Source organism: Peromyscus californicus, unplaced genomic scaffold (assembly GCF_007827085.1).
Source record: "Peromyscus californicus insignis strain IS unplaced genomic scaffold, ASM782708v3 Scaffold_9__1_contigs__length_137607984, whole genome shotgun sequence".
NCBI lineage: Eukaryota > Metazoa > Chordata > Mammalia > Rodentia > Cricetidae > Peromyscus > Peromyscus californicus.
This window is the reverse complement of record NW_026294617.1, coordinates 28470559-28487612: the sequence shown is the minus strand read 5'-3', so window position 1 is coordinate 28487612 and position 17054 is coordinate 28470559. Positions and strand designations below refer to the sequence as shown.

Genomic DNA, 17054 nt, shown 5'->3' with positions numbered 1-17054 from the left:
CTTTAAAATTACAGTTCACAGTAGAATATATTTTAAATCAAGTTTCTAAATGCAGAAACACTAAAGACTAATGAGGTAAGAAAGCTACCTCAGTTTGTTCTGTTCTGATAAGTTCAATTTACTTAAGGAATGAATGTTTAATAGTTCCAATCCTTGCACATTTTAAAGTTCACTATGTTATTCTGCTCTATGTTACACTGTGGCTGGGGTTTGAAAACAGATTGACTATTTCACTTTTAGAACTATGCACTTTGATGAGGTACACTCCCACTCTTACATATCACATTTCAGTGGTGAAAACATGACCAGACTACATGGGAAAAGTAAAGATTATATAGCAGAAGAGGAAGCCAGAATGAAGGTAAGGGTGAAGCTCTGTGTTAGCCAGCTTTCTGTTAATATTACAAAATACCCGAGATAATTAATTTAAAAGGTGAAAAGACTACTTTGCGTCACAATTTCAGAGATTTTAGGTAAAGATAAATTACTTCCTCACATTGGCCCTGTGGTGAAAATTATATCATGATAGAAGTATGTGACAGATGTGACTGGTGTTGTTAACATGAGAGAATCTAGAATTACCCAGGAGATGGGACTCCAAGCAAGACCACTGGGATCATATTGATTGCATTAATTGAGGTAGGAAGAACCATCCACAGTAGGTGGCACCATTCTCCCTCTGGGATCCTGGACTATATAAATTTAGAAAGGAACACATGCATCGTTCTCTGTTTCTTCATTAGTTATTTCAAGTTCTCCCTGCCTTGACTTCCCTGTTTGATGGACTATACTTGTAAGTCAGAAAAACACAGAAGCTGTCTTAGGCAGTGTTGTATTGCTATGAAGAGACACCATTACCACAAGCAATTCTTATAAAGGAAAACATTTAACTGGAGCTTGCTTACAGTGTCAGGGGCTTAGTCCATTGTAATCATAGCAGAAAGTATGGCAGCACACAGTCAGACATGGTAGCTGCAGGCATCTAGAAGTGAGAGACACTGGGACCTGCTTAGGATTTTGAAAACAAGGAAGTTATTAAAAGGGGGGCGGGTGGGGTAAATTACCTGATAGAAAAACAGACAAAGCAGCAGACAAGAAAACTGTAAGCTCTAGGGAAAACATTTTCATGAAAAACATTGAATATCTGAGTAGTATTTTGGAATAAAAACAATATAAGGTTGTGCAACAAAGAAAAATTCTGGGCAGTAGGCAGATGCAGTTCTTACCCCCAACACTGTCACAATCCCAGCCACCAGCATCCTTTGTCTCTCAGACCATGCTTATGTCCTCAGGGCAATGGTAATGGGACACTGTGCCATCAAAGGTCACATCCGAAAGAGATGCATGGGAAATGGGGCTGGAAGTGTGGCAGCTGTGTATCTGACTTTCATCGTGAAGCACTCTGTACATCTCATATTTAAGCTCCTTCGTTGTTTTCACTAGGTCGCTTGGTGTATGTGATCTGGAGCCTGCTTGCTTGCTTATCACTGTTCTTTCTCCTCTAAGGAAACTGGATAAAATGAAATATAAAACTGACCGAGGTAGCTGCTGCCAGCAACTAAGTTAACCTCCTTCAGCACATCCTGGCTGTGCTGCTGGGAACCCTATGACTTGGGCCACACTGGAATTATGGGATGTAGATGCTATTACAGCTCCTAATGTAGAAAGGAGAAGGCAAATCTGACCAGGCCTGAGTCAGTGGCCAAGTCCAATCATCTCAGCCACTGGAGCCCAGGGTCTAGGTCAGAACAAGCTGTAATGCCCTCTCATTTGAGTGGCTCATTCCTTAAAAACCTCCCATAAGGAAATAATTTTAATCACCCCATATATACTTCTGTTTAACTTAACAAGTATTGAAAACCCATTTATATAATTATTTGCCTCACAAAAATAAAAGTGCTGCATGAAACATCAATATCTCTTTGTCCTTTTTCCTTGCTATGATTTGTCACTAATAAGATCTGCTTCTCTTTGTTAAAGGACCCATTGATGGTGCTTATGCATTCATTTCAGCCAATTTTAGAAAACATGTGTTTGAAATGATGGCATTCTCTTTATAAAGTGGTTTTAAGGTGATGTTAATTGATAGATTCTTATTTGCCCCAGTTCTGTATTTTATTGTAAATTAAAACATTCCTTGAATAGATGTACCTAGTAGATACTGCCTCCTTTTATGGTACAGTTTAACAATATGTAATATTCTCGCAATCCACGGAAGCATAAAAATAGCTTTCTTTTGTTATCACTTGAGAGTTTTCTAATTTATTCTTCTTATTAAATCTTTAAGAAAAAGTAAAAGAGTGAAATTTGTGAATTACCCTATATTAAAGATAACCTCGCATTGTTTGCACAGTAGAATAGTGCATTAACACATACTTGGAAATGAGGTAAACAGTCTTAAGAAAGAACATTATGCAAATATTTATAAAACAATATTAACAATTAGGTAAAGTTAATGAGGACTGCAAACAAGGTTGAATAAATTCATGTTGTTGCTAATATAGGTGGCGAAGAGGAGAGTGTAAATATGGACTCGTCTTTCACTTGGAGAATATGCCTTTAAATAACTTCCACCTAAAACATATTTTTCAAAGGTTATTTAAATAAAAACATGTGCATTGAGCCAATATATTTCCTTACAGAGGTGTCTCTCAAGAACTCCAAGCACACAGTTGGATCATCAGCCGTGTTGACTTATATGGAACCACTGACAAGAAGACGTGTCCTATGTGTCAATGAGTCTTTGGATGCTCACAGGCGCAGTGCACGCACAGCGCTGTTGCACCAGCTCTCGCGAGACTAGCTGTTAGGGGCGTTGCCGCTGAGCTAGTGGCCACGTGGTGCAGGCCCCACTACAGGAAAGCGTGACTTGCGATGACTCCCATCAAGCTGCTGGTGCAGGCTACTCAGAGTCTGGAAGGCCGAACGTACGCGGAGTATGAATCTGTGAACGAATGCATGGAAGGCATCTGTAAGATGTACGAGGAGCACCTGAAGCGGATGAACCCCCTTAGCCGGTCCATCACTTATGGCGTCAGTCAGTTGTTTGAGTTTATCGACCGTCTGGTGGACCTCAGCTGCCTGGTGTTCCGAGAAGATACCCAGACCTACAAGCCTTACAGCCGAGAGTGGATCAAAGAGAGGATCTACGTGCTCCTCAGTCAGCAGGCACAACCAGCCGGGACATAGCGATCTGGAGGATTCCGGGACTGGGGCTGACCAGGGCCACAGGTGTGTGTGGTGCGATGGTGGTCACTATGACTCATACCTTCTTTTATCCTCATTTTGTTAGGTGTTCGATGAAATCTGGGCCTCTTTTTACTTTGAAAACTCCATTGCCCTCTTCATTGATTTTTCTCCTTTAACATTTTTTTTTTAATGATGCTGTAGATGGAAATGGTTCATATTTGCTTTATAATATTCACTATGCCAACTCTTCGAGGTAGCGAGGGGGTGGTGACACTGATATATGATTCTCTCCAGATAACTCTGTGAAAATAAAGTTCTTTAGTTACAAGTTTAAAAAGGGGGCCAGGGGAGTCAGAAAAGATTCGTTTAGGCACCAGATTTTAGAGGGTTCTGCTCTTGGTGACTTGACTCTATTATTTATGCTCCTGGTGAGGCAGAACAGAACAATCACCTCATAACTAACAGGAAGCAAAACACTTAGGCAGGAATTGGGGATGCTCAAGGTGTAGTATAGAAAGTCATGAACTGGTAACCCACACTCAGCACATAGGTCTCTTCTTAAACAGCACTAGCAGCTATGAGCCTGGAGATGTTGGTTTCATATTCAGATCATAAAATACAACTTAAGTTTATATTTTACTTTGATTCTATTTTAATAAGTATAAATTAACTCCAATAAATACGTTTTTATGTCCTTACATACATACAGATAAAATGTGGTCAACAGAGATCTATGAGTTTAATTGTCCTTATTATTTCTGGTCATGTATCTAACCCTGCATTCCCTTTAGTCCACCCATCCTGACATCAGAAGGAATGTGTTGTACTTCTCAATTTGTGGCATTTTTAATTGACTGATTAACATTTGTCTCTTTTGAATCATAAACAAGATTTTGTAATAACCTTATGATTAGTGAATGACTTTTCTCTCCTACGTCTAAGTGGCCATGCAAAAGAACGTGGATGTTAAGCACATTAGAATATGACCTCTCTAAGGCTAATTAAATTAGCTAACAGTTTGAAACAAATACACAGAGAGCTTTCTGATGATTGATCTCCTGATAGCTGTACCAACTGTGATGAGCTGTTATTGCTATTAGTCCCCATTTTGCAGATGGAAAAGTAAATCTCACAGAACACATGAATTGTTCAAAGTCATTATCTCTAATACATTAGATAAAGACAAATTCTTCATATTTTACATCTATTTCTCATCAGTCTTTTACTGTATTCATCCATTATGTATAAATATTTTATGATTGGGCAAATAGCTGTTTTTCTATTTGTAAATAATGGTGTCAGTAGGATACTTTTAAATATAGATATGGTGCTTGAAGATATTTCATTATATAAATTATGCTGTTGGACACTGAAATGAGCTGTTCAGTGATTTGCCTTGGTTTCTGTACATCATAGGGTTTGTTTCCACTGATGGAATTCTGAACTCTAACTAGCATGTAAATACACATGTCACCTTTATTTATGAATCATTTAAATTGATATTTGTACTTTTTTAACATTTCACTTTCATTTGTTTTTGCACATATGTGCAAGCACATGCAACCCATGGTGAGCTTGTGGAGCACAGAGAACAGTTGCGGGAGTCACTTCTTCCTACCATTTTGTAGACTCCAGGGATTTAACTTGGGTCTTCAGGCTTAGCAGCAAGTGCCTTAAGTAGTTAAACTATCTCATTGTCTTCAAATTCAGATGTCAAGAGAGTATTTCATGTAGCCCAGGCTTGCCTCAGAGTTGCTTTGTGGCTACAAAGCAATGTCATCTTCTCATTACCTCTCATGTGCTGGGATTACAGGTCTCCACCCAATCCTGCCTTATGTAATACTGAGGATTGAACCCAGAGCTTTGTGCTTGGTAGTCAGACACTCTACCAACTAAGCTATGTAACCATCCCTTTAATTTATACAGACAGTACCCTTTAGAGGAAGAATAATATTTAAAATCCAGTACTTCCCACTCTATTTTTCATGTGTTATACACAACAAGATCTTGTTGTGCTTAGGAGTAAGTATAACAGGAAGCATCAAGTATAACTCAAACTAAGCAACAACACTAAGATAGGTGGCAAGGAAATGCCTGCCAGGTAATAATTTATCATTATTTTTCCAATTCAAATTCCATATAAACAAAATGAAAGATAGCACTTGTGAGAGCTACAATAAGAACTGTCTGGGCTGCTCCCAGGAGAAGCTGAACCGACTGCAATCACTAAGAATTAAAATAGGGCACAGTCAAAAAAGTGCTTGACTTCAGTCTCTGGAACTCTTGTAAAAAAAAGCCAACCATATAGGTATATACATATAAGCACAGGAGTCTCCTTGGAGCTCATTAGCCACCAGTCATGCCTGTTTGGCAAGTTACAGGCCCAGGAGAGATTGTATTAAAGCCATGGTGCATGGTCCCTGAAAAGTAGCACCAAGCAGCATGTGTACCCACACACACATGTACCTGAATATATATGAAAATGCATGCACACACATACACATGCAAGATTCAATAAAAAACATATAAAATTGCATTTGCATGTGTAACAAGATCTAGTTTAGAGTAGCAAGGTTGCATAAATAAGAAGAGCTTTATACAAAGAAATAATAAAATAATTTAGAAAATGTTAAACCAGAGGGGAAATTTGAAGTATAATGTGTAAACTATATTTGATAAAATGTGTATCAATATATATTTCTTGTCTGATATGATTTCCTGAATATATATTTATATTGTTTTATTGACCTACAGGGAACATTCGTGATCAAAGAGGCAAGAGTAAGCTGTAGAGACGAGCCATTTCCCATGGAAGGCTACACCTAACCTGCGAATTATTTTTCTTCACATGAGCTTTGAGAATATATGTCCTTGAAATGTGTATTGTCACCTACTAATAAAATTCAAAACAAATCACAGTAAAAGAATCCCTTTAAATTTTAGATAGGTCTATATCAACTGCATATTAGAAAAATATCCATATTACATCTTTTTATCCTTTTTTTCTCCCAACACATATCCATTGTATGTATGTCTACCATCACTGGATTTTGTCTGCTTTGGGTGTAATTTGTCTGCAAAGGATGAGTAAGCAAGGAAGCAGTAGATTCAGGGTATCCTCTTTGAGTTCCATGGGATGCTGGGAATGATTGTATGTATTGGACTTGGCTATAAAGGTGGGAATACAGAAAGACTGAATAAAGGAAAGAAATGAGGAACCATAAACTTCCAATAAAAAGCAGTCACCTTCTCACCACTACTGGCACTGTAAGCCCCCCTGTAATCCCTTTTTTATTTTACTATTATTATTATTTTATTCTAACCAGGTGAGCTCATTGTACCAACGATAAAGGCATCTGATCTAAGGGGCAACAGTGGAGGTGGGTCTACCCTTCTGATAGCCCTTCTTACTCCTGTTTTGTTGGGTGGGTTCCTTTTGTTCAACCCAGATGGAGATCATGAGTCGGTCCCAAAGCTGCTTCTCCGCCGTTAGTGTGTCTAGGGTTACAGCTCTCAGGCTTTGGGTATTGAGAGGTTTGAACTTTACAGGGTTGGTTGTAGATGAATTTCTAAACGGTCTTAATAAATAAAAAACACAGAGCTGGAAATTTGGGTTAAAGCCTGAGAGAAAGATCAGAGGAATAGGACAAACCACGAGCTATCCTCACCTCACCAACTCCACAGCTTCCAAAAAGAGCTTCTTCCTGTATAATCATGTTTATATGCCTTTTCTGTTCTGTTCTCTCATTGGCTCTCTTAGCCCTGCTACATCACTTCCTCTTTCTACCCAGCTCTGTGTCACTTCCTGTCTGTCTATACAGACCTCCAGACCTCCATAGTTAACTAGTTTTGGAATTTAAGGTGTGTACCAGCACACTTGGCTCTGTTTCCAGCGTGGCCTTGAATAGGATTAAGGTCGTATGCTGCCGTTGCCCGACTTCTTTGTGTACTTAAAATGTCTTGCTATTTCCTCTGATCTCCAGGCAAGCTTTATTTATTAAAGCACAAATAAAATATCACCACATTTCAGCACAAATAAAATATCACCATAGTTGGTGGTACAGCTCTTGTGCCCAGCATATCAGAACCCACCCTAGGTCATCTGGCCTTAGCTCCCTAGAACTCCTCTAGTAACTGGACCACAGGTGCCTCATCTTTGATCTTCACAGGCTTTGACTGTCTGTTTTTGGTTATGGCCTCTGCTTCCTGACAGAGATGCCCTAGTGCCCTTTGAAACCTTCTCACCACCATTGTTACTGTAAACACTGCTGTCATCCCTACTGGTGAAATTATTAAGGCCACTCCACATAGTTAAAAGGGAGGTTTATTTTGTGGGGTAACTTACAAGTGAAGGGATAGTTTACAGGGTCTGGGAAAGGTGTAGCACAGTCCGGCTGTGTTCTCTGGAGAACTCTGCTTGGTCTACCTCCAGCGTCCAGGCTTCAGGAGCCAAGAGAGCCCACGCATCCAGATCCTCGGTCTTCAGTGTCCTCTTTCAGCCCCGCCTTGTAGGCATGACCGTTACCAAAGCCTCAATGGGGGTTGGAATTTCCAGGTCAAAGCTGGAATGGCTACCCTCTGCACATCCCCTCTTCATTTATTATTATTATTGTTGTTGTTTTATTATTATTGTAACCAGGTTAGCTCACTGTATCAATGATAAAGTCATATAGCCAGAGATTGAGAGTGGCATGGTTGTGGCATACAAATGAAATAAAACGATTTTCACCAATTACAGCTTAGCTTCTCGTTCCACCAAAATTCCTAAAGAGTTAGTACAGAGCCTGCCAGAGTGATGAACAGGATTCAAAGTTAATACGGCACATGATCTTTATACTAAATGACCCAGGGGCAATTCACACATGCTAAGCACGTGCTTTGCCACTGACCCACACTCCTACCCCAGAGACTGGTAATTTAAATGGAAATATTTCATTAAAGCAATTAAATACTGCTGGTGCATTCATAAATAGGCACATACCTCCCTTTCATTTTGTCTTTCCCTCTCTTTCATTCATATACAAACATAAGTGAGACAAAGATCCATGAGTTGTGAATAAAAAAGCATTTCCCTAATATGGGACGATAAAGATCTTTTGAAGTCTATATTAATGTCCTACAATCCCTGAAAGAGATATATTAAAGCATACAGGTACAAAATTATCTGGAAAACACGGCTTGATACAGGTAGATTAAATTTAATTTATAGCATAAAATAACAGTATAAGTTATCAATAAGTAAAAATAACAGGAGGAAAGGAGGGGAAAGGGAGAGAGAGGGAGAGCACTCACCATAATCTTGGAAGTGTTATGCAACCAAAACCCCCGCTAATTATATCTGTGCTTAAACCCATGTCTGCCATAATGTGCATGATTATAGGTTCATGAAGGAATACAGATTTTCCCAGTGTTTTGTAACATTTTTCCTAATTGAAATGTTCCCTTCTGAAGAAAGGAAGAATTGAGACTCATAAGCCTCTAGAAGTTCATAAAATGTATCAGACTCAGGAAGCCCAGAAAATGGGTGATTCACAAGGCCCTTTGCCCAGGATGCACCTGTTGTAAGTAACTGGAGAGGGGAGATATTTTTGGTGGAGCTGACTGAAAGTTGTGCAGGGAATCCCAGGATACAGCTTTTGTGAATTGTCACTCTACTGGGCTGGCTTTGTAGTGATTCAATAGCCTTTATGTTGCCAATGATTCTATAAGTAGCCCCTCATGTATAGTCCTGTAAGCAAGCTCAGTTTAACTGAATGATTAAACAAAAGTTCTGCTCTATTTGCCTGTTTGTCATCAAAGTTTTAATTTTGTGTATTTTCATCTACTTTTCTCCCAACTTATTTACTGTTTCATGTCATCAGCACAACATCAGGATGCCCATTTATTCAGTTTTCAGTTTATTATTTTCAGATTTCTAACAGGAATAAAGCCCTTTTCCATTTATAAAAGTGATTCCTACTTGCCAAAGGTATTAAACCTTTGGGTTGTAGAAGTGTGTATTGCTAATTAATCCACCAGGTAGCTTTCCTGTCTACTAATGTATTTTCCAACATTCCCTTTGTGATAAATTTTTTTTACATGGGTTTTGTGTGGTTATTTTTCAGTAAGTGGTGAACATTCTATGGGAAATACATGTAGAAAAGTCTTATTAATATGTTATCCTTCCTCAAAAATTAAACAGGGAAGCAGCTCGCAATCTTAGGTTATTTGACTCCATTTTTAAGATTGAGATCATGAATGTCTTTTCTGTCCATATAAGGATGGGACTATTGTTTTATCTCATTTCTAATTCTCTTTCCTTGGCTCCTGGCACGTAAGTTTTTCTTGGATGGTTGTTCTTCCTTGCTCCTTTAGGCATTTTGTTTTGCCCCTTAGTTTGAACTTGACCTGATTTTCCAATTTGCTTTATTCATTTACTGTTTTATTTTGAAACTATACTTTTCATTCCATGTTCTGCATTTTCATTCCCTTCCAATTTTCTAGATAGTTATCTTTCTAGTTATTTTTTTTTAGTTGACAACCATGCTTAATAGCTAAAGTCTTGTGTTTTGTGAATTGTTTCTTTTTGTCACCACCTATTTATATTTTAATATGGATGCAAGAATATTTTAAGACTCTCCGAGCATACCAATAGGAATACTTTTAAATTTCCTTTCTTCCTGCTTTTTTTTTTCCTCTGAATTATATCGAAGTTCTTTGGGGACACATGTTCTATTTTATTTTTCTCTCTCTGTTCCTTTCCTCATCCAAAATAGCAAGCATTTTGCAGCATTATTAATCCTCATTCTCTGAAGTGTTCACAGATTGTGACAATATCTGTGTCGGGATCATTGGGACCAAAGTCGTCTTATTCTATTACTGTTTATCTGATTGGACAAGAAGTTGAGAATTCTCTATCTGGTGTGCACTGGTTCTGATGGACATAAAGCCCAGAGGAGCACCCTGGGACCACCTCTGGGATCATACCTCTCATCTGTAGTTTTGTGCGTGTGCATGTATACACACACACACACACACACACACACACACACACACACACACACACAGTCTTTTAGATTGTTTGGTAAAATCATTGTCATCCCAAAATATTTTAAAGTAACAGGCACTTTGTAGTTCATAACATACCTCTTGTTCATGTGGAAATCCTGGGGTTGTTTTTTCCTTCAGTCTTCCCTGCAATGGCCTCTCATGCTCATACTGACTTTTATGTAGCTATTCATAATCTAAACTTCTAACGCATCTCCCCAGTAATCTGTGGCAGAGTAGGCAGCTCTGGATCCTGATCTTTATCTTTTACAAGTGATTGTTAGTGTTTGGGTGTTGTCATTTCCAGTCTCATTGTCATTCTCCTTGTGAATTGTTGTCCCAGGCACTGTGGTACTCTAAGTGACTCGAAGACGGTAGATTATGTGTACACTATCCTGGTTTCTCATCTGAGTGACCTTCATTTCACTTTTGTATGGATGTCACTTGATTTTGTTTTTAATTTATTATTTTTTTGAGATTATAGCACAGTTACATAATTTCTCCATTCCTGTTGCTCTCTCTAATCATTACCATGTACCTCCTGGCTCTCTTTCAAACTCAAGGCCTCTTTTTTCACTACTTGTCCTTGCATGCATGCTTGCACATGTATGTACATATATATTCCTAAATGTAACTTGCTCTTTTGGCATAATGTTACTTGTGTGTTGTGGTGATATTGTGTCCCCCAATATATTGTGCACCTTAATAAACTTATCTGGTGTCAGAGAACAGAACAGCCGCTAGATAGACATAGAGGTCAGAAAATTGTGGCACACATACCTTTAATCACAGCATTCTGGAGGCAGAGATCCATCTGGATCTCTGTGAGTTCAAAGCCACACTGGGAACAGCTAGACATGGCGACACACGCCTTTAATCCCAGGAAGTGATGGCAGGAAGCAGAAAAGTATATAAGGTGTGAAAACCAGGAACTAGGGCTGGTTAAGCTTTTAGGCTTTTAGCCGCAGTTCAGCTGCGATTCATTCCAGGTGAGGACTCAGAGGCTTCCAGTTTGATGAAACAAGATCGACTGAGAAGTTGGCGAGGTGAGGTTAGCTGTGGCCTGTTCTGTCTCTCTGATCTTCCAGCATTCACCCCAATACCTGGCTCCAGGTTTGTTTTTATTAATAAGACCTTTTAAGATTCGTGCTACAGTATGTATGTGTTCAACGCTGACCATTTGGTATTGGGTAACCAGTTGGTGTGCTCTTCCCTGGAGAAGACTGTTTCTCCTGCTCTCTGAATTCCTTCCTTACCTGTAGTTCTTTGTGTATGGTTGAGTCCTCATGGGCTTTTCCCTGTCCACTTTGGCATGTCTTCTGTGACAATCCATTTTCAGTTCATGTTTAGGTAGTCATGTTAAGGTGGCTTTATGGGTGTATTTTTTTTATAACATTCCTAGCAGACACAATCTCAAAGCACTCTCCCTCACCCCTGGCTCTTACACTCTTGTTTGCTGGGACTAGACTCGACAACTCTGCATTTTGATTGGTTATGGTTTTCGGTAATGATTTTTTTTCTGTTGCTAGAGGAATTTCCTTGATGTGAGGTAAAGACTACCCTTATCTGTGGATATATGGGCAAATACTTTGTGTGTAATTAGAGGTTATGCTAGGTTATTAAAGTGGTGGTTGTAGGTTTTGCCTCACATACTGTCTTCTACTAAGGTATGTACCCAGTTCTCTTCTTGATTTCCTTGGCTGAGTCCTAAAACTGACAATGCATTAATCCTTGGTCACAGCATCAAATTTTATCAATGACAATTCCTTCAAAATATTGCTCACAAATACTCACATCTCATCAGTTATTTCCATTTCCCAGTTCATCTGTTCTAGAAATCTTACCACGGTAGTTACTACAAAACCAAGCACAATATTTTTTCTCCCATTTTTTTCTGTTTTATTTCCTAAAGTCACCATTCCAATTTCTAACTTCACAGTAAATCCTTAACATATCAACAATTATCAATTCTTATGTACAAATAGGTAAAAGAACAGAAATCTGTATGTTCATTTGAAAAATATGAAGAAATGTACCTAGTCAGAAGCCTATAGTGGTCAAAAGCCCCAAACTCTAACCAGGTTAATATACTTACTGTTGTACTGATACTGCTTAACTACATATTTTAACTAGCACATAAGTATTGTATAATTGTCCTCAGGTGTGTAATAGAAAGTGTGTGTAATGAGGGAACATATAAATGCTCAACATAGCTCAGATCAGGCAACTTAAGCACACTTATCATAAGATTATGGATAGAGTCATAATTTCCTTGCATGAATAAAATGGAGGTTATTTTATCAGAGAATTGTTTTGTTTTAACTGGTCCACATCATTGAATACACTCCTGGAAAGAAGATGAAGTGCTTTGTTTTCTGGGATTATACCAAGGAAATATTCCAAACAATTCTGTACATATGTAAAGGTCATTCAATTTAATTAACATGATTACAAACATGCCATCCTGTTTCTCATTCTCATTAGGAAAAACTTCTTTAATAAACCCACCTGCTGAGTTTCAGAAGTAATCATTGCATATTGATCAAAACAAAGCTTCTTCCTTGTTGCAGAATGCAGACACACAGAAGGAATGGGGATTTGGAACCCTGTGGTACAGCTGTAGGAGATATTAACAGCAGCAGCGGCAAGGGACTAGGGTGCCAGGTACCACTGGTAAGAAATCGAGAAAAGCATGCTGTGATGCTTGCAGAAAAAGATCCAATCTATAGTCACCAATTGTAGAGAAAAGATGAATATGTCCCAAGTTAAGAGACAAAGTTAGGAATTAGAAAATTGTTTAAAAATCAAAGCGTGGAACAGTAAATTTCTAGGAAAACTTGAGATCCTATAGACTTGGATGAAAAATTAGATATTTTCTCCTGCAAAATGAAATCTTCTGTAAGACTTTCAATTGCATTATGATTATTAAGTAGCTATTATGATATGATATGTCTTTGCTTTTCTTACTATTTAACATTTAATATAACCTAGGTTTGCGATATAGCTTAGTAACGAATAGAGTCTTTTATTGTTTTAAGTATTCCAAATAAAATATGACCAGTTATTGATGAAACAGAGAGAAGGGAGATGAAAAGATGGGAATTAGGAGAGGAGAGAGAGAGAGAGAGAGAGAGAGAGAGAGAGAGAGAGAGAGAGAGAGAGAGAGAGAGAGAGACTTTACAAAGCATAGACCTAGCAAGGCAAAGAGGTCTATGACTTTATAAATATTTTTATTAGCTCTTTGAAAATGTCATAGAATGTATTTGGGTCATATCCATGCCCTCCCCTAGCTCCCCTCGATCACCTGGCTTTCCTACTGACACAACTTTGAATTCCTTCATTTTTTCTTTTTCTTTTATTTTACCCTCAAAACCCTGATTTTTGATGCCCATATATTCTTAGATATGTAACTTCCCATTGGAAGGGATGACAGTCCTGACCAAACTGACTCTCCCCCAGGGGTAGCCTGTTATCAATAACTCTTTAGCTTTAGGTGGGACTCTGCACGTATCTCATATTTGCGTGCTGAGATTTGGACTGCCTTGAGCTCCCGCAGGTCTAGTGCCTGCTGTCACAGCCACTGTGAGTCCATATGTGCAGCCTTCCTGCTATGTCCAAAAAAAATTTACATGCACATCCTTTCTTCTCTGTCTTCTGTCATGATCCCTGATCCTTTGGAAGAGCTGTGTGTTACAGATGGCCCTTTTAGGATTAAGCATCCCATAGTCCCTTACTAATAGTGTTAGAAGAATCTATGAATAGTACCAGAGGACAAAATTAATCATTAGTGTTATCCAAGTGTAAAACCAGCAAAGTACTACAATCGCCTACCTGACAAGATCAGCTCACTGGTGCAACAGTGACATGAACAACATTTGAATAAACAGTCACTTTTTAATTGGATTCAAGTACTGCTCTTCAAGATGAAACTTAAACCTGTCACTATTAGAGGTCATGGACCTAGGGCTAGACAGATCATAAGATCTAGAAGATAAATTACTGCTGTTATTTTTCTAAATGAACATAGTATCAAAGGGACTAGTAAAGTATTTTATTTTTCAATTATAATTTCAATTTCTGAGAGTATAATGTAACCGTATCAATTTTCCTTTTTCTTTTTCCAAAACCCTCCCATATACCCCTACTTGACCTTTTGAATCCATGGACTCTTCTTTTTATACTAGTTGTTATTATATACACACACTCACACACACACACATGCACAGGCACACAGATACACATGTGTATGTGCATGTGCATGTATGTGCATGCATGTGTGTGTGTGTGTGTGTGTGTGTGTGTGTGTGTGTGTGTGTGTGTATTCCTAAATAATAAATATAACCTTCTCAGTCTGTATAATGTTTCTCATATGTATATGTTTTCAGGGATGACCATTTATTTTTAGATAACCAATTGGTGTGCTCTTCCCTGAAGAAGACTATATTTCTCACTCTCGTGTATTCCTTAATTGTCTGTAGTTCTTTGTGTAAAGTTGGCTCTCCTGGCTTTTCAGATCTCTACTTTAGTATACCTATTGATGTCATCTTGTTCAGCTCATGTTGAGGCTGTCTTGTTGGTGAGACATTATTAGTGTTACTTTTGCGTTTCCTAGGAGACATAAACTCACAGAGAACTCCATTTCTATAACTCTTTTGATCAGTCACCCTGTCATCTGCAATGATTCCTGAGTCTTAGCTACAGGAGTTTTGTTTTGTTTTTGTGGAGGTATCCGTTGCGACTGGGCTCCACAACTCTGTATTTCTACTGGCTGTGGTTTTATGTAATGGTCTCCAACTGTTGCAAAGGGATGTTCCTTTAGTAAGGAATGAACTCATCTCTGGGTAAGGATAAATATTCAGAATTCAGTTAAGGATTTTTTCTTGGTTAATAAAGTGCTGGCTGTAGGTTCTCCTCTCAGATCTATAACTTCACGGGCCCTGGGTAGTTGACTAGGTTCCCAGTACTAGGCATGGAGCTGTTGATACTGCCAAAGTTGATACTGCCAAAGTATGAGTGCCACTACTGTACTCTTAAGAGTTATTGTACCATGTTGCTCCCTGTTGTTCATAAGTGACATAGCTGGGTAGGACCTTTGGTTGCCTTCTGCCTTTGTAAGCTTACATTGGGGCTATTCAGGTCAGTTCCAGCTCAGGGGTCTCTGGGCCCTGAAACTGATTACACGGTATATTCATCAATAGGTCATACCTTCTACCTCTGGAAGGCAACCAAAGGTAACGACTATAGTCTGTATGTTTTGGAAGTCTTTTGTACAGCCTTAACCAACAACTCCAAAGAGGGCTTTTCAGACCCACTAGTCGGGTCTATGGATCTTGGAAGGACATTTTCAGCCCAAATGGAAAATTTCATTTAAACTATATATATATTCATTTATTCTAGGAAATTTTGATCAAGTAGTTACTCGCATGATTCCTTATGACTTTTTAAGACATCCTTATTGTTATTTTTCCCACTGTTCCTCTGTTTTTTTCTCTCCCTTCCATCCCCAATTAGAGCGCCCCTTTTCCACTTCCTCAATTAGATTATCTGTACCGTGCTATTCCCCTTTCATGTTTCTTGGCAAATGTCTAAAGACCTTAACATCCTCCTCCACAGATACTTTTTGACTGATATTCATTGCTACTCATTCACAGCATCTAGAAAATGGACAAAAAACCTACATCCTTCAACTGATGGACAGATAATGAAAACATGGCATGTATACATTATGGAATACTACTCAACTATAAAGAACAATGGAATTTGCAATAAATGGATGCATGTAGAAAAAATATTAATTGAGGTAACCCAGACCCAGAAAGACAAATGTAACATGCTCTCTCAAATAACCCAAGGCTTGTAGATCCAAATGTTTGGTTGTGAGAGCATACAATCTGGAGTAAGTACAGAAGCCAGGAAAGTACCATTGAGGGACTGAAGGTGTGGGGGATTGATAGAGTCTATAAGTTTAATACTAACAATAGGGGAGCTGATTTAGGAAGACCATGAATATTGAGCCAGTTTGCTGTACATAGTAAGACTCGTTCTTGAAAGAGAGAGAGACAGAGACAGAGACACAGAGAAACAGAGACAGAGATAGAGACAAAGAGACACATAGAGAGAAATGAAGGAAGGAGAGAGAAGAAAGAAAAAAAAGAAGAGAAAACATTGTTCCACAATGATCTTCTGTAGTAATATTAGGCAGTGATACTGCTTTTGAAACTTCTCAATCTTAAATTTTATCAAGGACAGTTGTTATCTTTTTCTAAACAGATGCTTGTGTTGGTGAGATGAAAAACTCTATTGTACAAAAGAACAAATATTTGAGGATGAAAATATGAAATGAAAAATCGTTTTAATTTCCTACTGTTTTACCCAACGATTTTCAGTTGACAACACTAAATAGTATTGAGTCATACATAAATTAAATTTTACAGAGATTTTAGAATTTTAGATTTTACTCCTTCAGTTCAATCCTTAATGTTTTTTTTTTTTTTTTTTTTTTTTTTTTTTTTTTTTTTTGGTTTTTCGAGACAGGGTTTCCCTGTGTAGCTTTGTGCCTTTCCTGGAACTCGCTTTGGAGACCAGGCTGGCCTCACAGAGATCCGCCTGGCTCTGCCTCCCGAGTGCAGGGATTAAAGGCGTGCGCCACAATCCTTAATGTTTTTTAAAGAATCAGATTCAATAAGAAAAGTTCTTTTTACTGTGTTAGGCTTTCCAATAATTTAAGAACCTTGACAGTTGCTTATTTTGAAGCATTTAAGAAAAGTTTATCAATTACTGCATAGTCATCTGATATTACCACTTAATATGTAATGTTTTTTTATGAAAAAAAACTTAAA

At 38.2% G+C, this 17054-nt stretch overlaps 1 protein-coding gene across 1 annotated transcript; it reads left to right on the top strand.

The window, feature by feature from the left end:
* The first annotated feature begins 2874 nt into the window (after nt 1-2874).
* LOC128105986 (enhancer of rudimentary homolog) lies at nt 2875-3189 on the top strand. The gene has a single exon (XM_052731292.1). It carries the CDS (start codon nt 2875-2877, stop codon nt 3187-3189), a length of 315 nt encoding a protein of 104 aa, XP_052587252.1.
* Nucleotides 3190-17054: the final 13865 nt, after the last annotated feature.